The following is a 26,212-nucleotide window of genomic DNA, read 5'->3' as shown; positions in this document are numbered from 1 at the left end:
AAAAAAATGATCTGGTTTGGGTGTTTTTGTAAAAGAAAATGTTTACTGTCAATGTAGTTTATGTGGATGTGTCTTTGTAGTGTGTGTGTGTGTGTGTGTGTGTGTGTGTGTGTGTGTGTCTTACCAACGGTTAGCTGACCGGTCAGTTGCCCCTGATCATTCCTTGCATTGACAGTCACATTTCGGTCCGACTGGAGGATCAATGGACTGTCCTGAAGAGACATGAAAAGGAGGAAAGATGATAAAGATTACAGGAAGTTGTCCATTTATTACACACTCACAAACTACACTATGCATACTGATATACTCACACACATGCCTACTGCTTTCTTTATCTTCCCTGTAGCCCCTACACTCAGACCTCTGGGCATTTAGGAGCTAGCTCTGATTTTTGAGGTGGGGTTATATGGGATACTTATCCATAGTTAGTCAGTGTATTACATACAGTACATATCAGTCAGCATGCCCCAGGTTTGGAGAAGCAGGCTGGGGTCCAACACGAAAGCTTAGCAGTGTACCGCTATGGATGGGTGTCAGCAACAAAACATATTTTAGCCACCTAAAAAAAATCACACATAAAAAGATCTATAGTATGCCACCAGACCTCAGTGACAAAAAACAGTAATCTTAGTTTGCCAAACATGGGAGTTGCTAGTCTACCATTACCTCTATCAGTGAGTTTGTGATCATGTGTGACTTTGGTGAAAATAAACTAACCCTTTAAATGCCAAAGTCACACAAAAACACTAACAAAATACCAGATCCAGGCAGTGGTAAATCAATGGCTCCTGTATTTGTGATGCTTAATCACTTTTTCTCAGTGGAATCTAGCTTTGAAGACAGTGATAGAAATGATTAGTGTTCCCATTGGAAATCACTGTCTGACATTATGATAAAGCAGTGAAAATACCCTCAATATAGTGTACACATAATTTGATGTTAATGTTTTAATGGGACTTTTTTAGGTTGCTAAAATACATTTTGTTGCTGACCCCACCACAGCAGTACACTGCTTAGCTTACATGTAGGACTCCACTGTGCCTCTCTAAACTGGTGGCATGCCGACTGACATCTACTGTATGTCATATATCATCAGTGGGTAAGTACCCAAGACAACCCCACTTCAAAAAATATCCTTTTTATCTGTATAACCAATGTTGCTCTACCCTTTATCAACTTTCACTTTGAACTTAACTCTCTATCTTCTGCCAGCCTAACAAATACTACATCTAGTTTGCATAATCTATTTCAGACAGCATCCTGGCTGTGGGAGTGTTTGCTTGTTTCCAGTTGTGTGTCTGTGTGCACAAAAAGGCAATTATTCCCAACATAAATTAGCTAAATGCAACTGTGACCCTGACCTCTGCTCTCCTCTTTAGTCTGATTGAGCCACACGCTGACCACATCGGCTAACACTCTGTGGATGTGTGTTGCTGTGAATGCTAACCCGGTGTCTGCCATTTTCATTAAGTTCAAAACTCAATCTAACATCTCACTGTGTCTGTCTCTGTTCCACCATGCTCCGACTGAGGTACATTATCCTGCTCACAGTCTTAACCAACTTTCCTTCCCTCTTTCATTATACGTCTACTCTTACATCTTTTTTTTCTCTCTTTCCCTTCAGTTTTCTCCCTCTCTCTTTTAAATTGCTTATTTGTTTTTGCGGCGTGAAATGAATGGCTCACAGGTGACCCAATTTCTCTGTTGATTTCCCCAAATTAATATCTTGCTGCATTCCAGTCTGAATTCCAAATGAGAATTGTGTTAAAATTGGAAAGTCGTTGATCCGTTGAAATGGAAAAATCCTCTTTTTTTCCACCCCCCCTTCCTCCCTCCTTCCCCTCACTCTCTCATACCACTCTCTCTCCTTTGCTATTTGTAATGGATGGATGTTCATTGTTTTGTGGTCTGGTTGCACGAGTCGTGACCAAATTTCTAATATGTCACACCTGTCTGTGCTCTATTTGGGAGCATCCAGGACTCCCGGGGACAAGCTGATCAAAAACACAAACACGAATCGGTGCACAAACATGAGGGACGCACAGAAAACATACAAAAAAAAAAAAACAGATACAAACACAACAAAAGCTGTGATAACCAACTTTAGAACCCAGACTCTGTAACTACATGTGGGTAATGTAAACACAGACACATATTCCAAATGAGTGCTCAGGTGCAAAGTCATATACACGCCAGCCTCTGTGCATGGACACACACACACCACCCACTCAAACCATCAGGTAACAAATTTACCAAACAACAAATGAGTTCTCCACATGAGTTTATTGTGCATTGCCTCTCTCATCTGCTTCCTAACGCATGTATACTGGATGAATCCTTGTCAAAGGGGCGTGTGATAGGCTTCACTATATTATCTTTCCAGTCTGTTTAAAGCAATGGGCGCTCTGTAAGGCATGGCGGATGTAATGTGCTTCGCATCATTCCAGCTCAATGGGCAGCATACATGAACAGGCCTGATCCCATTCATTTAGTGCAGGACTCTGTCATTTAGAAGTGCAGCCATAGATGGGAAAAATCATATTTGATTAAGCACTCATATGCAAATGCATGGAAATAAGCACTGTAAATAAGTGCTGCATATTAAAAAGCAGCTAATGTCTTTTTATACAACAGCTGATTGAAGACAAACAATCTGACTGGTGGTGCTTCAGTGAAATGTAGGAGCAGGTACCCATAATAGCTTGTCCTTTTTGATGAGGAAATTGTTGTTCCTTCCCCGTGGCTTCCCATCACTACGGTTACCATTTTTAACATAAGCAACATATACAATACACTGCTGTCAGAGGTAACTATGTCATTGCATACATATGCTGAAGAATGGACGGCTTCTGTGTTTGTTTACTGGCACACAATACCCTGATGAAATCCATTCAGACATTGCATATACTGTTGGTAACTCAGTTGTAAAATCCATCATTCTCAAGTGTGCAGTCTTCAGTGTGATTGTGGAAAATAAAGACGTGGAGAGCTTTTGTGAAGCTTACTCTGCTTCAATCAACAGGCACTGTGCACAGATAAGATGGTTGCCACTGTGCAATTAGTTATAAGGACTCATTCACACTGTTTGAAGAATCAGCCCTAGGAAATAGCTTCATCATATCAAAAATGTACTCTGACAATGTATAGATACATATTTGTGAAAACTGACTTGTCAAAGAGCAACTGTTTATAAATAACTATACCATTAGTTTTCTGTGACATTAAAGGATCATTTCCATCCATGAGCTCTCTGATCTTCAGTGAGGTTTGCATGATGTTTGATGATGGTTTGATGTTTTCTCATTTTAATATTAGTTTGATGTTCACCCTTTTGGAGTTTTACTGAAAAAGTTTTTGCACTGCAGTATGGTACTGTAATCATTTCATGTCTTTGACATGAATCCATCAGGTGAGGCACACATCATCTAACATTGTTTGATGTTCAAAATCCAATCTGTGATAGAATAACACAACACTGTGAAGTGTTTGAACGTAGGCAAAGTTTTCACTGCGTGTTTAATTTTCTTGCTCATTTGCACTGAAATTGACATATCCTGCTGATAAATGACAATGTGGCACTGTTACTTATGCCAGTTGCAGACTACAGCTGTAGTCGGCCCTCCATGCCAGTGATGAACACATACACACACGCTTATACTGACTGCCAAAAAATCTTTCTGTGGCCAATTTGTGGCAGGCTAACAATAATTACAGATAAATCAGAAAAGCCTCAACACCATCCAACACCATACTCACATACAATAAGTATGCATAAGAGCAGTAATTAAATAGTACAATGTGAAAGCACCCTACAGCATTAAACACATCACACATTTCTACACCAGCTATATGCATCATATAATTTATATTATGTAAACAGACAGAGAAAGGGACCATCTGGTAATGGGATCACACCACCACCACGTCTTAAACTGGATATGAGCCAGCAGCATGAAGTCTTTGTGTATGTGTGTGTTTGTAGGGAGGTACTTCTTACTCCCCTACCTTTGTCCCTCTTGCTCAGACGAGACCCATTTTCCAAGTCGGCTTTCATTGTGATCTTAACCGCACCCCATTTAAAGTTTGTGACTGCATCTTACATGTTTGCAACACTACTGTGATGATAAAAGCTGTCTGACAGACAGACAGACAAAAAGACATACCTATAAAGCTGGCAAAGTACTCAAAGTCACTTCTGTGGCCGTTCCTGCTATAAAAGGTGTCCTCAGGATCACATTTTACCATGATGACACACACACTAACGCACGCACACACACACACAGACACGCGCAGACACACACACAAACACACACGTTTATCATGTTCAAGGAGGAAAACACTGTCATTGTAGATGATGTCACATGGTTTATAAAAGCTGTTACATAGTCACAGTAAGATAAATACCATTAGGGAAAAGGCAAATAACCTTCCAAATTATGGCTTTACTTCTGGCCTACTGGCAGTTATAGGCTATATAGACTGCACAATGCATGCAATTAGAGAAACAGAAATAGAGGAGGCCCTTTCTTAAACCTTGTTATATTTGACCAGTTATAGCTCATTTATATTTGTAATAAGTAATAAGTATTAATTTTAACCCATTGTAGTGCTGACTGGGTGCAGGGGCCAGATGGCCAAAACATGCATATGCCTTCCCCAGTTCAGTTTATGTACTTTTCAGCAATAAAGTCGGAGTTTAAATCTAAACCCCACCCCCTATCCCAACTGATTGCTCTCATTTCATAGCTAGACAGTACACAAAAAAAATGTTTCAGAAAACAGAAACTGTGAAAATATGACTTCCAAAAAGTTGTGATGCCACAACAATACAGACCATTTAAAACTTGATACATACACATTTGCATTTGAAAATGAAAATTTCTGTATTTGTTTTCATAGTGATTAAGATAACTTGTTTGTGTTTTGTATTGGGCATTTAATTTAAAAAAAAAAATGTTTCAAACACAAATTCTAAATGGGTCCATTTGTACTTCCTGTTAGAATGTTTTGCAGTGACCTCACGATATCACCTGACAGGAAGTAAAGATGTCCCAAACGGTTGCTTAGCAACTCTCTCTTTGGAATGTGTTGTCATAGAAAAAAATGTTTATGCTTTATGACATCACAAAGAATGAACCCTAGAAGGCTCTAGAAGGCTGCTTATCTGATCTTGTCTAGTCACTGATTTTAATCATCCAGACAAGTGTTGTGTCTGAGCTAGGAAAGAGACGATCACCAACGAATAACTCTACAGACAACTTCTGTCTACGTTATTCTACACACAGTACTAGTCTAGTGCAGTCAGTGCCATGGAAAGAAGGAGCAACCAGGGAAACAGGGGAAGATCAGCTGCTGGTCCTCAGGGCTATCAAGTACCTGCACCCAGCTACCGCCAACTCCAGAATGCTCTATCACTCGCTTGCGAGCAGATTGACGGCTTAAACAAAGAGATGCGCAGCCTGACGGACTTCAAAAAAGAAGCCACAAAAGAGCAGGTCAGGCTAAGAGAGGTCAACGCTCAACAGTCTAAGACCATCTCAAAGTATGAGGCAGAAATCTCTTTTCTCAAAAGAGGTCTTCAACTCCAGTTGCGACAGAAAATTATAAATGAGACCACCGAGAACATGGAGGATGTGCAGGCTGAACTTGAGAAAAAGTTCAAAATGGACCTGGCTGTAGAAAAACAGAGCTGGGTGGAAAAAGTACAACTGGTAGAGAATGAGAAAAGGGAACTGGAGGAGAAGTTGGAGAGGCAACAGAAGAGGATGGACCAGATGTTCAAAGAAATTCAGCAGAAGGACGATGTGATTTCTCATACAACCAGAAAGAATGACACTCTCTCCCTAATGCTGACAATGACCTCAAGCCAGCTGTCCAATAAAACAGCCAAACTCCTCCAGAACGAGACAAACTTCAGCGCTCTGGAGAAGAGGCTCAAAAATGACCTGGCTATGGAAAAACAGAGCTGGGGGGAAAAAGTAGAAATGATAGAGAATGAGAAAAGGGAACTGGAAGAGAAGTTGGAGAAGCAACAGAAGAGGATGGACCAGATGCACCAGAGGGAGGCCAACTTCAGCGCTCTGGAGGAGAGGCTCAAAAATGACCTGGCCAACAAACAACAGAGCTGGGAAGTGCTGCAAACAGAATACCAGGATAAGTGCCACCAGATGGAAGAACAGGTCTCCCAGAAGGATACTGTGATCCTGGAGCTCTCCAAAGAAAATGAAGGTCTCTCTCGGATGATGGAAGAGACTAGAAACCGTCTGGAGAGCAAAATAGCTTCCGAACTCCACAACAAGGAACAACGGCAGGCGGAACACAATGATCTGCAGGAGGAGTTTAGAAATCTGTCAGAGGAACACCAGAGCTTAGAGACCCAAGTCAAACAGATGGAGGACGAGATATCGGCGCTCGAGGACCTCTGTCTATACATGAAGAAGAAGAGGAGAGGTTTCTGCTTTTTCACTAGGCCGATGGAGGATAGAGAGACAGAGCTTCAAAAAATGAAAGCCAAGATGTGTAAAAAGCAGAAGAAAAAGAGAGGGGAGGAGGAGAAATTGGAGAACAATGAGGAGGAGAAGACGGAGACAGAAAAGGTTTTTTTCCGTCGCCGAATTCAGAAGAAAAACACTTCTGACAGCAACAATAAGGTGGAAGAGGCTCCTTGTTGTTCAGCCCAGGTTGAACAACAGTAAGTCCCTCTTCCTCCACCTCTCTATCCTCCATCCCCTCTTTCATCAACCTCCAGCCCATTCTCATTTTGATGTTGTCATATACTGCCGCTTTGACTGCGTTCGGCACTCAATTATCATGTGCCATGTGCTTTTGTTGCCTTAATATAACCAAGTGCAGCGTTAAACCACCATGTGCTTGTGTTGACATCATGGCATCTCGGAACGCATATATGTAGACATGGAAGTCCACTGCAAAGCGGCAATATGTGACAACTTGGGATGAGAACGTGTTGCTACCTCAGCCCCTCCTATTCACCTTCCTCCCTCTACCTCCTCCCCCTTTCTCCCCCAGCCTCACCCTCAACCCTGCCACCCTTTACCTTTCCTGACAAATGAAGGGCAGCACAGTGGCTCAGTGATTAGCACTGTAGCCTCACAGAGAGACCCCCACCTGTCTTACTGTGTCGAGTTTGTATATTCTCCCTGTGTCTGCGTGGGTTTTCTCCTGGTGCTCAGGTTTCCTCCCACAATCCCAAAAATATGCACTTTAGGCTAATTGGAAACTCTAAATTATCCACATACAATCATATTCCTGGAGGGTTTTCTCCTGGTGATCAGGTTCCCTCATATTCAATTAGATTTCTTTTATATATATTCTCCTGGTGATCAGGTTTTCTCCCATATAATTTAATATAAATATATATATTTTTTTTGTACGGGTATTCTCTGGTGATCAGGTTCACCCGATCAAAAAAAAAAAAAAAAAAAAACAATAAATAAATAATTAAATAAATAAATATTTTAAAAAATCAAATAAACAATCAAATATATGTTCAGTGTTCTCACCTCTGGAAAAAAATATACAGTATGAATACAATTCTATGTCATAGTGGTGGCTAAAAAGCTGAAAAGCTGGTATTAGGTTTTGGTTTAAACAACACTAAAGCTGATCAATTAAATGATCAGTGATTTAAGATGTTCAAAATGATTTTTTTGGTGTTGGAAAAAAAACAAGGGCTGGCTCTGTATTAAACAATAATTTTATGCAAGAAAAATCATGTGACCCTTAACACTGATGAGTTTAGGATTATTTTTAATATTAGCATTATTTTGGAGATCATTGACAACTGTGACACTGTTCTAATATCATGGAAGACTAACAGTGTTGATCTTTCCCTGGATAAGATGTGTGACAGGGTTAGGGTAAACACAATTACAACCAGTAATAATATTCACTATAGTAACAAAAATACTTAAGAACTATTACAGACATTGACATTAAGTCAGTCACAATATACAGCCCCAATTCCAGAAAAAAAAAGTTGTTATGCTGTGTTTAACCATAACAATATTTAATTTCTAAACTGATAAACTGTAGTATTTTGTAGATATACTCTCATTCAGAATTTGATGCCTGCAACACCTCAAGAAATCTGGCAAAGGAGCATGTTTCCCACTGTGACATGACAGATCATCTCAGGTCCCGAGAAGTCAGCGCTGTTATTGGATTTTGTTGATATCTGGCTTTCACTTTGCATGGTAGAAACTTAACATATAGATGCAGTGATGACTTGTGCATACTGTCAGTGGTTTTCAGTGTCCCGAAGCTCATTTTGTAATATCCTACAGTCATGTTGGTATTTAATGCAATGCAGCTTTATGGGTCAAAGGTTGTGGCCATTCATTTTTGTTTTTTTTGCCTTGTTCTTTTCAAGTAGAGATTCCTCAAGATTCTCTGAATCTTTTGATGCTATTATTGTAGATAGTTAATGGGTCTGAACACCAAACATCTTGTTTTTGGAATGTATTCCATTGTATTCACAATGAATAGTTTTTCAGTGATGAATGAAACAGCTGTGTTTGTAAGTGTATTTTAGAATTTTCTAATCTAGACCCCATTCAAAGAAGTGTGGGCATCCCAGAACTTAGCTTTCATTATTTTTATTCATTTATTTATTTTTTTGGTTGTTTTTGCCATGCCATGCCATCTACATTAACATTACTGAAGCCTGTTTAACAGCCCATCTACAGTCTGAAAGGCTGCTGGGGACTGCAAGCCATTCAACCTGGAAAGGAATGTTAGAAGCCAGTGTGTGAATGGGTCATTCAAATACCTGCTCCAGCCAGCAGGGACATCACTGAGTATGGATATTAACACTCACACACGTTTAGGTCCCCTCTTGGCAAATATTGAAAAATTTCATCAGAAGCCTTAGCACACGATTTTCTGATGATATAGAGCACGACCAAGTGGGGACCTAAAAATGTCCCCTGTTAGTTTTTCCATCCCCTGTTGGTGACTGTGTAACGACACGGAGGTCCACTATTATGTATATTTGCAAGTGCTAACACACACACACACACACAGACAGACTCACAAGGTGAAAACAACACAGGCCCTGCTGCAGCTGGTAAACATCCTCGGGCAGCCACAGGGAAATGATTAAAACAAGCCCATTTACAAATTTAGAGAAAACAATTAAAGTTTAACAATGGAATAACAATGAGCAACAGTAAACTATATTCAAAACTATATTCAAATCACATTCAGAACTATTTATTTTGGGTTCATTTGTCAAGATTAGTGATACAATTAGATTAGATTAGGCCAGCAGTTTAATTGGCTGCAGGACAGTCAAGCACAATTGAGAGAAAATTTTAAGGTTTTAAGTTCATATGACATTAGAAGAGAAAATTAGTTCAAGTTGTTCCAAAAGCCCTCATTTAAAGATGGAGTGAAAAGCTTGGCCGTTATTGAAAGGGGCGAAAAGCTCTGAAACTTTTGAATACAGTGATTTCCCTTTCCTAGATTTTCCCAGTGTTGCACTCAGTTGTGCACATGAAAAGTGACAGAAAAAGGAGTTAAACAAAGAATAATCAGAGCCTGAAAAAGAATTTTGAACCCTGGCTTCTTTCACAGAAGAACTATACAATCTGCACAGTTTCAGGTCTAAGCAGCCTCGATTAGTGTTACCAATTTGGTATCAGATAGTCTCCCCTTTGATTTCTAAGTGATGGTGTTGAATAATTGCAGCGTAAGTGTTTTTGTGGAACATTCTGATGACATAGTGAAGTTGACCTTTGACCTTTTGGATTTACATTTGTGTGAAATTTTGTCAAGGTTTGCCTTAGAATTCTTGAGTTATGGTGTGAAGTCACATTGAGCTTTAACCTTCAATCACCATGTTCTAATCAGTTCATTGTTAGTTTGAGTTGACATTGGTGCCAAATTGAGAAAACTCCCTCAAGGCCTACTCCTACCTCGACCTTCTACCACCAAAATTTTTACAGTTTATCCTCAAGTCCATGTGAACATGCCAAATTTGAAGAAATTCTTTTAAGGTGTTCTTGAAATATTGGGTTCACAAGAATGAACGAGATGAAGTCACAGTGACCTTGACCTTTGACCTATGATCACCAAACTCTAATCAGTTCATTGTTGAGTCCACGTGAAAGTTTGTGCCAAATTTGAAGAAATTCCTTTAAGGTCTCTTGAGATACCGCCTTCACAAGAATGCAATGGACAGGCAGACAGACTGATGGACAACCTGAAAACATAATGCCTCCGGCCATGGCTATTGCGTGTGCTGAGGCATTAAAAAAATGTCAAAATATGGCTTGGTGAGCACATGTAGCATTTCCTCACATGTATAATATATCAAAGCTGATGTTTACTTTGTGCTCAGTTCACTTCTCTCTTTATCTCCTGCTCCCCCTCTCTGCATTGTCCCTCTGGCTTTTGTGTTTAGAGTCTTGCTCATAAATCTCCCCTCATCGTTTGAAATGTGCAGAGAGGCACAAATAAATACACGAAAGGCTCACGCATCATGCTCTCTCTTGTGAGCTGACACAACATACACCACAGTGCCATTAAATCAGTTAATAATTTAATTTCACTTTGATTATAAATACAGGCACAGGGCTGCCAGCCTGAGGTAGCCAGTGTAATTAGTCAGGTAATAATAAGCTGTGGACTGGTAGCTCATCATCACAGCCTCTAGCCACCAGTACAGATGGGTCCTAATAACAGCTTACAGCTCGCCTGTCTCACTGGCTGTCTCACTTTGCTGACCGCCTGTCTGTCAGCCTAAACAGATCTGGACTGGTGGTTCATATGTGATCTGATTGGTTATTTGTGTTTAGTCATCATTCTAATAACAGCTTTCAGCTCTCCTGTCTATCTCACTAGCTGTCTAACTTCATACCCATCTTGACAGCAAAGTACCCAAGCCTCATACGAGATACATTTGGTTGATTCATTTTCGCCATCAGCCTAATAATTGCTTTTACTTCACCTGACTATATCGCTGCGTTTGCATGTCTTACTGACTGTCTATCTAAAGGCATCTGCAGTTGATATCAATTTAAAAAAAAAAAAAGCTTTCAACTCTCCTTGTCTGTCTTATCCCCCGCTTGTCTCACTGACTGTCCAAAAATCCACCACCTCTTCAGCCAGTTTATCTGTCTGTCAGCTCTGCCAGCCTAACTCTCTCTGGTTACAGTCAGTTCAAAAATCAAACATGACATCAGGGCCAGCTCAAGCATTTTTGGAGCGCTATAGGCAAGATCTGTTCTGGTTCAAAGTCTTGTGCTGTCACTCAATGGATCTGCAGCACCTCAGGGGGCAGTATACCACAGGATGGGGTCACCTGTTATTAAAAAAAAAAAAAAGTTCATATCAAAATGATTTTTTTCATTCTTTTTTGTCTTCTTTCTCTCTCAGCAGTGGGTACCCCTCCACTCTACATGACTACCTATCAGACAATGACCAAGAGACACCCTGTATGTCACTGTGTACAATTATGTTTGGGTTTGGTGTGGCTGCTAATGCTGAAAAACAGTTGGCACAATGGCATTTATACAGCACATTGGTTTTTAAATCCTGTAACACATATAATCTTCGAACCTCCTCTCAGGCATGTGAACACGCCCAAACAAATGAAGAGAACTGGTATCGCTCCTTGGTTACAGCCTTTTTTTTCTTGAAAAAAAAAAAAAACAAAGGCAGAAATTAAGGTGGTTACATGTTCTCTGTGATTGATTACTTATCCCTAATTCCTTATGTAACAGTTTGTTTTTGGGCGACTTGGAGGCAGCCTTTTAAGATGACAAACTTTTAGCAACCTGTTCCGAATTTATCAGCCATTTGGATTTGTGTTTCTGGCCACCATCTCTAATGGTGCCAGTCTACTGTTTGGGCAGATAGTTTTTATCCGATTTTTTTCACTGACATTATGAAAGCGATGAGATTGAACCAAAAACAGTGAAGAAGAATGTGAAAATAAGTGAATTTGCATTGGACATGATCTGAAACACAACAAACAATGCTCTGTAAAGCTGAGAGGAGCTGGTGATTAAAGTTAGAATCCTCTGTAGGTTGTAGTGACCCATTTCATACTGTCACATTGCTTTCACATGGTCATTTGATACATTATTATAAATATATTGATTATGGCTACTTTAAGTCTCCACAACGTGATTTTCATAACATACAAATATTGAAAAGTATCACTAGCTACTTCAAAAGAGGGAAACCTTGGCTTCGTAGCCCGAAGCTTTTATAAAACCATGACGCACAGACTTCGATAAAAGGCCAGTGTCGTGACTCAACTGACATTTAAACTGGAGGCTGTTTAAGAGGGGATTAAAATCTTATTTAAAGTGAACAGCAGAACTTCAGATACCTAAGAAAGTCTCTGGAGGGGAAATCTTTTCACTCTGTTGTTATTTTAACACATTATAAACACAGCTATCCAAACAGCTCTGAAACACATGCATTTAATGCACAGATGACAGAGTTAGAGGTTTGGGGTTCAGTGCATTGCTGAAGGGCACCTCAGCAGTGCCCCGGAGGCAAACTGGCACCTTCTCCAGCTACCATTGTACAGTCTGTTCTTGATGTATATAAGGTCTTGGACACGTGAGCCCCAGGTTCCCAAGCCAAGAGCCCACAGACTGATCTGCTGCCACTATAACTATAGACTGCATAAGATTATGCTTGTCAGTCTATTTGTCTATCTATTTTAATCTGTGAAGGATCCCATCATAGTGATAGGCATCTAGTACTCAAAGGGTGCTCTGAACAACATTGGAAAGACAGCGATAATGGAGCGACAGTGATAAGAAATGTACAAAAAAGTAGTGAATGAGTCAGTAAAACAGACAGGGAAAGTTGTTTTAATTAATCAATAAGGGGCCAGTTCATAGTATATGGTCCAAGCTAAAACAGAATACCAATCAAACAGTGTGTGATAAAGTGCCTGTGGTGTCCCTCCATTCCTCTTTCGACTTTAATTCAGCTAATTAGCAAGGACTATTAAATAAGTGATGTGTTTGTTGGTGTGCGGTACTAATTTGTTGTTTTCAGTCCCTACGGCCATGTAACAACAGAAAATAAACTAGAGTTTCTCACAATCTTACTCTCTGGGTACTTGAATTTAATATGTTCAAGGGTCTTACTGTGCACTTATGGGCATTATCATCTATTTAACATGTCACCCGTGCCCTGTACAAGCCTTGAGTCAACAATTCTGAGATACATTTTAATCCATTTAAGTATCAAAGTGACAGCTGGCATGAGACGGAGCTGGTCAAGACATATCAGATCATTGTTTATCTGCATAAGTGTCTGTGTGTGTGAGAGAGAGAGAGAGTGTTTGAGGGGATTTGCATATTTCAAATTTTCCAGGCCCAAGCATAAGATTGAAGGTCATGGCCCTCTGTAAATTACTGCAATTACTGTGGACCTCTATGTCAAAAACAATAAACACCAGTCACGGTAGTGCCTGATTGAACTACTGAATATAAAGTCAATTCATGCTTTCTTCACAAAACTACACGAAACTAAGTTATATGGATCCGTCATGTTAAATTGTGCAATTGATATCATAATATGTAATCCAGCATTAATTAGTATTCCATGGCCAAATTGTCTAATATTGTTGTCTCCAGTGTCACAGTATGATTTTATCTAAAATTGAATTAATTAATCTCGTTCAGCAACTAGACTGGCTCCAACTGGCTCATCTCAAAGCTCCTGCTGGAAACTGTGGTTACAGCCTTAAAAGTGGTCAGCAAGGCAGATGGCTGGCTTAATTCAGAGTTGCTGGGGACTTGTCATGCATATTGCTAGCTAAAAAAAAACAAAAAAAAAAGAATGAGCTGAGCTAATTCTGGGACCCTTCTACACCTGGGGCCCTCCAGGACTGCAGTGTTAGGTGTTGAGCATTTATGAGTCACTATCTTATAAGTAACATTACAGTGGTTCTGGTGGGGAATTCTTCTATAAACTCTTTTTGGTTCATTTGGGGATGAGTGATTATATAAATAACAAGACTCCATTTCACCTTGAATCAAATAGTTGGGCAGACATAAAAGGAAATGAGATAAGCGTAGCACTGCAGAAAGATTTTCTGAACCGTCAAGGTGATTGTGTAATTAACCACGTCAATGGCTGCATTACAGCCAAGAATATTTAGGTCAGAAGGTTTGGTACTTTGGGTGGTGCTGTCTCGGGATTGCCAAGGTCTAAATCCAGAACTCAACACATACTGAGAGGTGATAAGCCTTCCTTGTTGTATATCCAAATTAATGCCGGACAATATGGATACGATCAAATATCACAACTTTTTCCCCAACCTCGGTGTTGGTATTGCAATGATATTGTAGGTTTTGAGCTTTCACAAAATATTTACACAATGAGATCTTTGATTAATAACCATTAGTAATGGTGAAACAATGGTTAAGTGGGTAAAGGTACAGGCAAATAATATAACAGCTAGAAGAGTCTGCCTCAGGATGTTCTCATAAACCTTTCATATATTTTTCTAACAGAAAGTAATGCACCCAAATCCATACATATCCCACATATTTTTTAAAGGTTGTGATCATGTGACCAATGTGTTGACAGTTGTTAACAAGGAAGCAGCTCCAAGTGGTCTGTTAGGAGGCAGGCTAGAGTGGTGGATAGGTCACAAAACTTGTGACTTTCACGACCTTCCCCTGGAGTCATGTGTTCAGAACTGTGTGAACTTTGAGTCATTTTAAGGTAAGTCCTTGCCATGTTTCTTTTCCTAAACATAACAACGGTGACCATACTTGCCAAACCTTAAGACACCCAACCATGTTTCTTTTCCTAAACCTAACCATAGTAACTTTTACAACCTAAACCTAACCCCCGTAACCATATGTTAATTACATGACTGTACATTTAGGACATAACGTCATTTGCAGGATGACCAATTCATATTATATCAACTGTTGTGTTCATTTTTGTAGAATATCATACAACCTGTTCTATGACAACACATTGTCTGGTGAGTTAAAAAAAAAAATGTAATGACTTTATTGGAGAAATCAGGACAAGACAACACATAGGATTTTATATCGGAAATATATAGGATGATAGCTAATGTCATTTCCCAATATTGACGTATCATCTAAATATTGCCCTTTCCAAATTCAACTACAATATTGGTCACATTCATTTCATAGTTACACTGTTGTCTCATTGACACAGTTGTGAGTTATTACTGTTAAACTATAAAGTTTAAACCCTGAGGTAGACCACCAACAGTGATCCACATTTAAAGAATTAAGGCACCACAAAATGTTACAAAAGGTGTGTCTAGTGCATTCGGAAACCATTTTGGTGGAAAGCTAACCCCCTGAAACACCTTTTTTTTGTGAAAACATGTCAGAAATAAACTAACATTGTACTTTGTGTACTTCAGCATCTTGCTTTTTTATGAGGACATAGTTTGTTGGAGTTTAACAGCATCTTCAAACAAACACTCATTAACTTGCGTGTGTGGTGTACATTTCTGCCAACACATGCTTCTGCTTTTTATATTTACATATACAGCACAGTAAGCTTCTATTTCGCCACAACAAGCACAGGTGTGTGCTATTTGCAACTCTCCAGACGCCAACATAAAACAATTGAAACCATTAATCCCGCTCTCCAGCTAGATGATAAATAATTTCCTGTCTTTTCATAGGTTTCAGGCGATCTCCTCATGATTTATCTAAATATTCATAGACTTGCACTAAAATCCTGCAGAAACACTTTTTTTTTTTACTATAATCCAACAGTATGTCCAACAAAGATAGCAGAAATTGCTGCTTTTGAAAAGTTTACTGAGCAGACATATGGGTTTTTGGCAAGACACTGACAAATCAATTTAATGGGTCAACTAGCAGTGTTTTTTGTTTTTTTTTTTTGGGGGGGGGGGCATTGCTCTTTCTGCCAGACCAATACCCAAAGAATAGATTGTTCTTTACCAGAGAGGGGTGGGGGTGGAAATGGATACAGAAAGATAGAAAGAGTGATAGAGATGGAGTGGAGAGGAAGAATGTAGAAAAAGAGGTACATAAAGAGAGAGTTGGAGGGTGGGAAAGAAAAGCGTAGGTATAAGCAGGGACCTCCCGGCTTCAGGATTGCAGAGCGATAAATCTTGAAATGAGGAGAGAGGAAAAAAGCAGGGGAGAGCAAGATAGAGATAGAAGGCAGAGGAGGGTAAACCGCAGAACATTTGTTTTAGAGATAGACACACCAAATAGATCTATAAACAGAAGCCGCTACGTCAGCCCTCTACTTTCTGCTTCTCCACGATAATGTATGGTGCTTAGGGGAGCAGTCAACAAAGTCACACAGCTCGAGGAAAAAATGCCAGCTGGAAAGAAATACTCGAGGAGACTGAAGTTAGATACACCGCCTTTGTTCTATCGCACCACAAATTGGAGGTTATTTGTGTCAAATATTTATTACTATGGATAATTCAGCTGCCCTTGCTAAATCTGTGATTTGTGCATGGTTACCTAATACAGGGTGTGGCTGCTCTTACCAAATGATCTGAATAAAATTATATCTAAATACATTAATTAAATTCTATAAATCCTCTGAGAACCAAAATCACAAAAACACTTCCATAATATGTAATTTAGGGTCTTAAAAGCATAATAAAAAGCTCAGAATATTATTAGACATTACCTTCAATCCAAATTTGAAATACTGACAGTTTCCTGAAGCTGGGTTGATTTGGGCATTATATTATGTAATATGGATAAAGCCAAGTCAGTTGGTGTTACTTAAACATGCCAAATTGAAATCCCTTAAAGTTCCTTTCAATGCTGTAGATGTAATGTTACCAGACAAGGCAAGTGAGGCGAGTGAAATGTATTAATTAACAAATCTTATGACTCTGAAGGTTCAGAGAGTGCGTTCAGAAACACTTACTCTGAGTGCCTGTGGCATGCTTGTTGGAATGTGACCTTCGGGTATCCAGAGCACCGAACTCTGGGAGTGTCAAAGCGCACTCTGTCTGGGGAGAAGGAGCAGGCAAAGTGCTAAATGGAGTGAAGGTGTCATGAACTCAACTGTTCGTTAAGTCATAAAAAATAGTGAGCCCCATGACTTCGAACAAAAACAAAACAAAAAACAAAAAACAAAAACATTTTAGTGTAGAGTGTCAGATTGGATTTACGTATGCAGCCAGAGTCAGAGAGCTGGAACAGATAGGGCTGCCCCATGCCAATTCTGTTTTGCCACATGGCTGTTGTGGAGACAAAAGACAGTTGACCAAGGTGGGATCCAAGGAGGTGTCACTCAAAACATTATCTGCCACGCCCACACAGTGTTGAGAAATGCTATTATCCTCAAAATTAGCTGTTCTAAACCAGGTTTTCTAATAGTTGGGAACATTTTTTTTCTGTAGATACTTAATGAGACACTCACCTTACATATGATATGTTCATCCTTAGCATTTCAAGCCACGTTCCCAGAGGTTTTAAATGCAGTACATCTAATCTGTGGTGAAAGCAGTATTCCGCTGTAGCCTCTGGTAAAAGCGCTTACAGACTTTCTACCCATGTATTTTATATTCCAGAGCTTTGCAAAAACTATCCTGCAAGTGAGGTTTTATAAATGATACCTTCCAACCTGAGGGCTTAGAGATAAAATACATCTGAGGGATTTTTACATAACATTTCAGATGAGCGCTCAGGGAAACATCTCCATACAATGGTCTTAAGCACACAATCTAAGGATACTGTTAGTCCCGTTGTGGCATTACTCAAATATTTTTGTGAATTTCTGTCGAGGCTGAACAAAACCTGTCAGGACAGAATATGATAAGAGTAGGCAAAAAAAGGACAGATTTATATGCACACTAGCAAATGTATTCAACTTAGGTAGTATTTGTTCTTTTTGTTTACTGCCCTTCCTTCTTGGATTCACTTCTTAATGCATTGTTTGGTGTTCTGCTATCCACTATACACATGGATGAGATGTTTGTGTTTAGTACTAAACCCAAAATGTATTTCAAATCAAGTAACAACCTCCAGGGCTGAAAAATGAAGCCATGCAGAAACACCACAAACTGCATTTCCTCTAATGGCCACTTAAAGCTGGCTCTAGAAGTGAGTCAATGTACGCAGACAGTCATGTTAAAAAGCCCAACTTTTCAGCAGAATTAAACATGTTTATAGCCTGGTAATAACACAGTTTTTGTCTAATTTCAACATTTATGACACGTAATTGGGGATGAATTCTTATATAACTCCCTTGTTTCCATTTTATTCAAAAGAGGAGTCCATACACCAATAGGTGACTTCACAGAAGCTACATTCACTACTTTACACAGTCTTTGCTCCTAAACTTAAGGATTTTTTTAGTCTTGTGAATATTAATACGATAAACTTAAATAATTAGCAATTTAAAACAATTTTTGTTTTTAAAAATGACATTCAAGAGTCAGGTATATCTTAAAAATCTTAATGAACAACCAAATATCCATTCATTTTACTTATCCTCATTCAGTGCCGGTGCTGGTTTGACAAGTCAGCGGTTGATCACAGGGTTAAAGTCATACACTGTAAAATAATGGAGATAGCCTCAATGACATCACCTGTTGGTTTGTGGACTTCTGTTTTGAAGCCTCAAGTTAGCATTTTGGCTGTCAACATCTTGCATTTTTGGAACCAGTAGTGACCTGACTTGACCACATTTGGACACATTTAAATGGTTGATTCTACAAAAAAAAATTACCACCCCAGTTGTTTGAGATGGGGAAATAAGTTACAGAGACAGAAAGTGTTTCTTTGTACCAGGATGTAAATATGTTTATTTCTGCTGTAAAGTTTGTCACTTTAACTTGGGGTTCTATGGGGATTGACTTGCTTTTGAAGCCAGCCTCAAGTGGCCTCTCATAGAGCTTCAGTTTTTGGCACTGCCACATTGGCTTCATTTTTCAGCCCTAGAGGTTGTATCTTAATTATTTAAAAACAACCTTTTATGGGTAGTTCTGCAAGATGAAGAAACCCCAAAGACACCCTAAGGGGGAAGCATGCACACTTAGCACAGAAAGGATCCAGCTGACTAGCAGGTTCGAACCTTTCGCATTCTTCATGCTGTAAGGCAATCGAGGCTCACAACTGAAATGCTGAACCACCATCTCAACAAACATATTACAACAAAACTGTGTTACTCTGCATTTCGGCAATCCGTTTTTTATTCTGTAAAAGCTACATATCAGTGGAACACTGCCTGACGACTTGAGGAGCTGCAGCTCTATCAGTACTTTCAAAACCACCATGAAAAGGGTTAAAAGCTGCTTAGCCCTGTACTCACTGTCCTCGCAATCTGGACTTTATGACTTGTTTTTAATTTGACAAGCATTCACTTGTGATGCACAGTTGTGTGCAGCATTTTATTGTGTGTTCTGTGTGATGTAGTTTTATGTTGTATTGTCTGTCTCGTGTCTTCTTTTTTGTATCACTTTATAACATACTATAGTGTGTGTTGTTTGTCTTGTGTGTTTTCTTTTCTTTTTAGTCTTTTTTTGTGTACAACTTTCTATTATGTTATTGTTTTGTGTCTTTTTTTCTGACCTGCCAAGGCATTACAGATGCAAATTAGCTTTAAGCTATAATCTGGTGCATCAAATTGTAATATTTATATTTTAAACTGCACATGGTCCCTTTTAAATAAAATTTTTAAAAAAAACAAAAACAAAACAAAACACAGTAACGTGATTCTTTTTTCAGCAAAGATAGGTTGCTTGCCTAAGGGGACTTACATCAGCAGCTTACATACTTTGCTGAAGCCGATGTTTTTGCGTGCATTAACCCCTGCACACACACAGCAGATCCAGCCATTAAAGTGGCAGCACATGTATGTGACTCATTGTACACGCTATAAATCCTTGCATGGAGGCAAAGTGAGCTCAACTCTGTTGTTATGGCAATGTAGCAGTGAGGTGTTGAATATTGATCCTGCACTGTGGGGCTGCAGTAAAAACCAGCAGAACTTATCCGTCATGTGAAAAATATATGCATGTATGTACGCTCACACACAAGAAAGTGCAGCCACTAACGTGCAGAGCAGACTCAAGGCCATTAAACATACAACATTATTAAGTATGCAGTTTGTGTTCGACAGAAATCTAATCAAGGCACAAACACAGAAGAGCAACATCAACATGGAAAAACGTCTACGGCTACATGATGGTCGTATTTGTCTCTATAGGAGCACATTTTCCCTCAAGTCCTGTGTCCTGTGGCATGCTTGAGGAGAGGAGAAGAGACAAGATAAGTGGAGAGGACGGAGGAGGAGAGCAGAGCGGAGTAGATAAAGTTGCAATGCTCCATTTGCCATGAAATATTCCCCCGTGGTACAAATACTTGAGGTGAAAGAGGAATAAGTTAACTTCGGAGAAGTTTGTGTATGTGTGAATGAGAGAGAGTTTGTGTGGGTAAGTGTGCAACGATGGAAGAAGACTGCCCTTTGTCTGAGACAATACGTGCAGGTAATGTATGTGTACATTACAAATGAGACAATAGTTGACCTTGTTCACCTGTGTGTGTTTTAATGTGCGTGTGCAGGTGTTATGCGTGTGTATTTATGCCTGCCCAAGCAGACATGCCTTGCTGTTAATAGATTATTGACCAGGGTCAGTATCCCAGACCCTGTGCTGGCTGACTGACACACACACACACACACACACACACACACACACACACACACACACACACACACACACAGGGTGCAGTCTCATAAATACCATTATTGAAAACAACTTTAGACAACTACTTCTAAAATGACTTCATGTTTCTTTCTTTCTTCCTTATCTCTCTTACATGAGTGGCACATCAGCTTTGAGACAGGTGCTGCAGTGTCATTGCCAAATAACAATCTTTGGAATGATTTCTTGTATTTCAAAATTCATTTTAAACCTGATACATTCTTACATGTGTTGTACTGCTCTGGTATCCCTCTTTTGTCCTGTAGTTTCCTTCCTGTCTCTGTTCTATCCAATTCTCTAGGGGATCATGACACATCCTTTTTCATTTGTACTAAACCCAGCCGTATATGGGCACTAGTGTGTGTATATGTGTGTGTTTATAGCCCCTTTTTTTCCTTTAATGGCGATACAGACTTTTCTCTTTAACCCTGTCACCTCTACAAAGTCAGGACAATCAAAGCAAGACAGATCAAAAAACTATCATAGCGAGCAGAGATAAATAACACATTACTGGTCTATTACGAGCCTAAATGCTGCAGGTTCCAGAGCTAATCTAGATCACACTTATCATGGCTACGGGAAATATAACACAGAGATGCACTGGCTTATCTTTTGCCTCAAGGTTATCGGATTCAAACCTGATCTATGACATAGACAGTGCAGCTATGGTAAAAGGAAAACAAATAGAAGAGAAGAAAAAAACAGACAAGGACATGGCTTTCAACACGTTTTACCAGTTATTGATGCATAGAGTAGAGAGGGTATGTCGTGTCGAGTACCTAAATGTACCAAAATATGCTCCGTAAGTGACCAGTCAATTAAAAAGATCTCTCTCTCTCTCTCTCTCTCTCTCTCTCTCTCGACACTTACTTATGTGTCTTTTATCCAGCTCAGCCTCACCAGCTTGTTATCCCATAGTCATAGCTATTGAATAATGTATGCTGGGCCTCTCTCTCCCCACCCCAAAGGAGCACTGTTGGAAGGGATGCGGCTGCTTCAAACTGAATACTGTGATTCACTGGGGGCTTGAGGCTGGTGGGAGTTTTCACGTTCTTATTTTCTATTAAGACCCAATCTTGTTAAATAGTACAAGAAAAAAACGCTACACAATTCTTTGTCTACTTAGAAACACTTTGAAGAGGAAATTGGGCAGATTTTGCACAACTTTTTCAGATGGACTAAAAGTTTTAGAGTGTTTGTCGTTCAGGATCCTTGAGAATTCATGCCAAAAGCCAATCAAGTGTAACAATTAGCTCGTTTGCTGTGAGATGATAAATCACTAAGCTTGTTTAGCCGTGCAAATTTCATGCAATTTTATCACCATTTGCATGAAGACAATCAAGGTGGTGGTGGTGGGGGGTAATTATTTGAGGGTTTGTTTTTATTTTTTGGGTTGTTTTTTTTTTTTCAAACCTCATCTCTAACATTCTTTAGCAGGGGAACCTTTGTGTTTGCATTTGGATTTCCGAACTGGGGCTTTAATCAAAGGTCCTCTGGGTCTTTTAGCTCATTTTCTAGTAGTTCAGTATGTCTTGCGGTCTGTTAGTGTCTCATTGCTGTGACAGGGATTTCCTGATGTTGGCATCTCTGCAGAGCTCTCAGGCATGTGATGAAATCCCCAGTCGAGTAGCTTGCCTCCATAATTACTGGGAATGGTTTACAAGGACGGGACGTGAGAGAGATGAAGTGGGTTCTCTTGATGGGGAAACGTTGCATAAAATGGGACATGGGAATGGTTGACAGAGATGAGAGGAGAGTGTGGGAAAGACAGCTGGGAATCGATGTGAGAGATAAGACATGATGGAGATAGAAGGGACAGAGAGTGGTTCCAACCCATGGAGCTAAACGGAAGTGTTGAAATGTATTCATTTTCTATGCAGTGACTATGGTGTCATCGTTTGTCAGCATGAAAAGGTTAGCCGCAACTGAGTTTCTGTTTGACAACACAAAACAGCAGCTGAGGGACTAGAGACACAAGAGAGATGACTTTGTCACCATTCATCCATGGTGATAGGTTTGAGTGGTACAGTACGATGTTAAAGACACTGAAATGATAAAGTCTAGGGGTCAGATGCATAAACCATGTTTACGCCTTCTCCCTCAAACTGTTTTGTTCATAAATAATGTGCGGTGAGAATGCGCGCACCTCAGCATTCTTCAGGCCAGGCCTTAACGGTTTAAGCTGAGATAGCTGTGGGTGAGATGATAGGGAGAGGATTAAATATAAGATGAGTTGAGAGACAAATAACATTGTTCAATTCCACTGATTGTGTTATGATTTAGATTTGTAAAACAGAATAAGGCATATGCAATGCTTTATAAATCTATTGAAAACAATGCATTTTTCTGTCTTTGTGCATACAGTTTTACTCATGAATCTACACCAATTCTGATGCATCTGGCCCCAGATTCTCTGTCTGCATATGTACAAAACATCAACTAAAGTATTCATTTGCAAGATTTACATTTTGATTCCAAATAGAAAGGTTCAACTTGTTGTAAACAATCTGAAAAAAAAACATGGGGCAAAGGCCAAGAAGAGGTCTTGGAATTACTTCTTAAAATGGTCCTTGAGAAACTGAGTAGAATAATGCAAAAAAAGAGACACATGAGTGAGCTAGAAATGGTTTTCAAGCATCAAAAATAATACACCTTGGAAACACACCATTTTTCTATGAAAAGAAAAAAAAAGAACTGATGGAATTTGAGGTCATCAGCAGACTTACGGCAAGAACCACAAGAGGCCATATACTTATTTTTGTCGACTTGCTCCGAATACAAAAGCAAAGGATTTAAAACTGATCACTCATGACCAAAAACCTGCAATAACTAATCTTTTGGCCACCTATGCCAACTCCTAAAGCCAGTATCTCCTTTTAGCTGCTAAATGATCCACTTTATGAAGTGTAGAGTGGGTTTTACAGCTTAATTTGCTGAAAAAACAAATGCCTGCTGCAGCTGACAATGATGCTGTGAGAGTGGTGAGAATGAACCACATGAGTTAAGTTGTGGGTCATGCAGCTAAACAATGATCGCCAGATCAAGCAGCAATCTTCAGGCCTGAAAAATGAAGCAAACATGGAAGAGAGCATGTTAACAAGGCAATAGGGCTGCCACACTGCAGGCCACCGTCAAAGACCAAAGAACAACATAAGTTGTTCATTATTGAGATATTGAGATGTCTCAAGTGGTCTCTCTGCACCCAAATGTGTGTTTTTTTGTAGTGAGCTGTTGCAGGTTTCCAGCAATGTTTGTGCCACGAAACGTAACACAAAAGTTTTGCCAACAACGGCTTAATAATATGACAGTGCCAACCTGCACATACTCATCTGAGTAGCAGGAGCCTTCTAACTTATATGTATTGCATCATAACCACCACTAACGCCTATATGATAGAGTGATAGTTAAACACAGGTGCCAGTTCTACAGGAAGTAAAAAGTGTCCAAAGATGGGACCAGGATGGGACAGGAAAAGCATGTGAGATTTTCTCTCAGGATGAAGTGCAAAATCACTTCTTTCATCTCTCTTTTAAGTCACTTTTTCTTTTTACTTTTTCCTTGATGTATCTTTTGACTGTCTTCAATTAATTTCCAACGCTGAAGTTTCCAGGCAACTGAAGACCCCCTGCTTATTTACATTCTTGTTATATCTTCCTTTGATCTCGATCCAGCGCTTAGTCCTTAATCTTCGTTCCCTCTGCTGTGTTACTTACCTTCTTGTACTTTTCTTTTACATATTTGCACTCCCCTTGAGAGATCTGCCAGTCAGTCACTTTTTCTTAAAGTAGGATCTTGGACACCAAAAGCATCTCAAAGTGATGCCCTCTGTATAAACATTAATGTAGATCATATTTGCTGTCTGAAGTACATTGTCAGACTTTTTGGGATGTCAGGGTAGTGGCTATTTGTGAGAATTTAGTTTTTATGTGCTTCTCAATTATAGAGAACTCCAACTGGGGGACTCCTTTGCAGCAATTTGTTTTAGCTGTGAATAGTTGGACGGCCTGTTGTCTTGGGATTTCAAGTCCTCCCTCTCCCTCTATCCCCTTTTCACTTTCTCTGCTCTTTTTTCTCAGGACTGCCCCTCTGTCTTGGTTCTTGGTTTCTGTCTATGTTTCATCTACTGTCCTTTGATCTCTAAGTCTTTATCCTCCTCAAGACTCAGCGTTTGCTCTTTTTGGTCTTTCTTCGTGGCTGTTTTTGCATTGTGTGTTGTTAACGACAAACTGCCGCATCCACTCTTAGTACCTATTGTCTCTTTGTTCTCCCTCAATGTGAACAATATATCATTGAGTTTACCTCTTATATGTGTTTTGTGTCTATCCTCTGTCCATTCCTATGTGTAATGTAGCTATTTATGTATTCATAGTTACACAAGCTTTATGAAGTGCCAGCATAAGCAGCACTACCTTACAAATTCTTCACATCATAGACAAGTACATATCGTATGCAACTTCATACACTTAAAAGTTTGCAGTGATAGACATATTATGGATGTATTACTTTCTTAGTACTATATTGAATGGATGTTTTTCATTGCATCTTGTAATTCTGTATCTTTACATTGCATTCTTCTCTGAGCACTTCTGTTCATGGACATCATCTTGAAAGGTCTTCTGGACTATGCATACCGAAAAGGCCTTTGGAACAGATTTGTGATTTGGGGCTAAATAACTGAACTTAAAGGATCTGTATATGGCATTCAGAGGATTAATAAAGCAGCAACATCCATTTGCCATACGAAGATATAGTGGATTAACAGGTTCCTGCTAGTGAATGAAGATTCTTCTTGTGTGTGTTTTAATCCAAGTTTCTGTTTGTGGTGGACGGTCCATCAGCCTGAGGGTGTTAGTGCATGTAACCCCATGTGTGTATCCTATTGGCTTCCTAATCAATACCAATTACAGCTAATAACATAGCCCCGACCCCTGACGTCATTACATGAAATCAGAAAGGTACTCCACTTAGTTGTGATCCCATCATCTCCATCGACGTGTGCATTGCAGTTTAGTCCTTTTTGCTGCATTTTAGATACTGTTTTCTAATTGTCTTTGCTCTCAATGTCATATACATCTCCTAACTTTTGAGCTGGCAAGAAAACCATTCGTGCGTTTGACCGAATGGTGCATTTAACTTAATTGATAATACCCAAATCAACCAATGACTTAAATTTGCCATTTGACTTGCAGAGTTTGACAGGATGCATTTGATCATCAAGGATTGCCACAAATGGGCAACCTATGGGGCTGAAAAATGAAGCCAAAAATCCCCAACGTTACAGCAGAAAAAAAACACGTTTACAGCCTGATGCAAAAAATGGTTTTGGTCTCTAAAGACAAGTGCCACCCTCATGAAAACTGTAAGGGTAACTTTGTGTGTACCCATTTACATTTAATTAAGTTACAAATAATTAAGGGTGAGACGCGTTAAGGGACAGGCTGCGTATAGTGTCCTCAGTTCTTAGTCAGATCCACTCATCATTCCTCACAGTGCCAGCTTTACTCCCAAGTATGGTCA

The 26,212-nt window shown here is 39.5% G+C and overlaps 1 protein-coding gene across 2 annotated transcripts in view; it reads right to left on the bottom strand.

Moving 5' to 3' along the window:
• sgcz (sarcoglycan zeta) overlaps positions 1-26,212 on the bottom strand; it is a 407,248-nt gene that overhangs the window by 90,396 nt on the left and 290,640 nt on the right. For both annotated transcript variants that reach the window (XM_042485586.2, XM_042485585.2), the window contains exon 4: positions 125-212. In XM_042485586.2, the coding sequence (XP_042341520.1) occupies positions 125-212 (88 nt within the window). The remainder of the gene's footprint in view (positions 1-124; positions 213-26,212) is intronic.

The sequence above is a fragment of the Plectropomus leopardus genome, chromosome 3 (genome assembly GCF_026936395.1).
Source record: "Plectropomus leopardus strain MGB_pleo_1.0 chromosome 3, ASM2693639v1, whole genome shotgun sequence".
Lineage (NCBI taxonomy): Eukaryota > Metazoa > Chordata > Actinopteri > Perciformes > Serranidae > Plectropomus > Plectropomus leopardus.
Note: the sequence above shows the minus strand (reverse complement) of the source record. Positions and strands in the feature narration are given on the sequence as shown.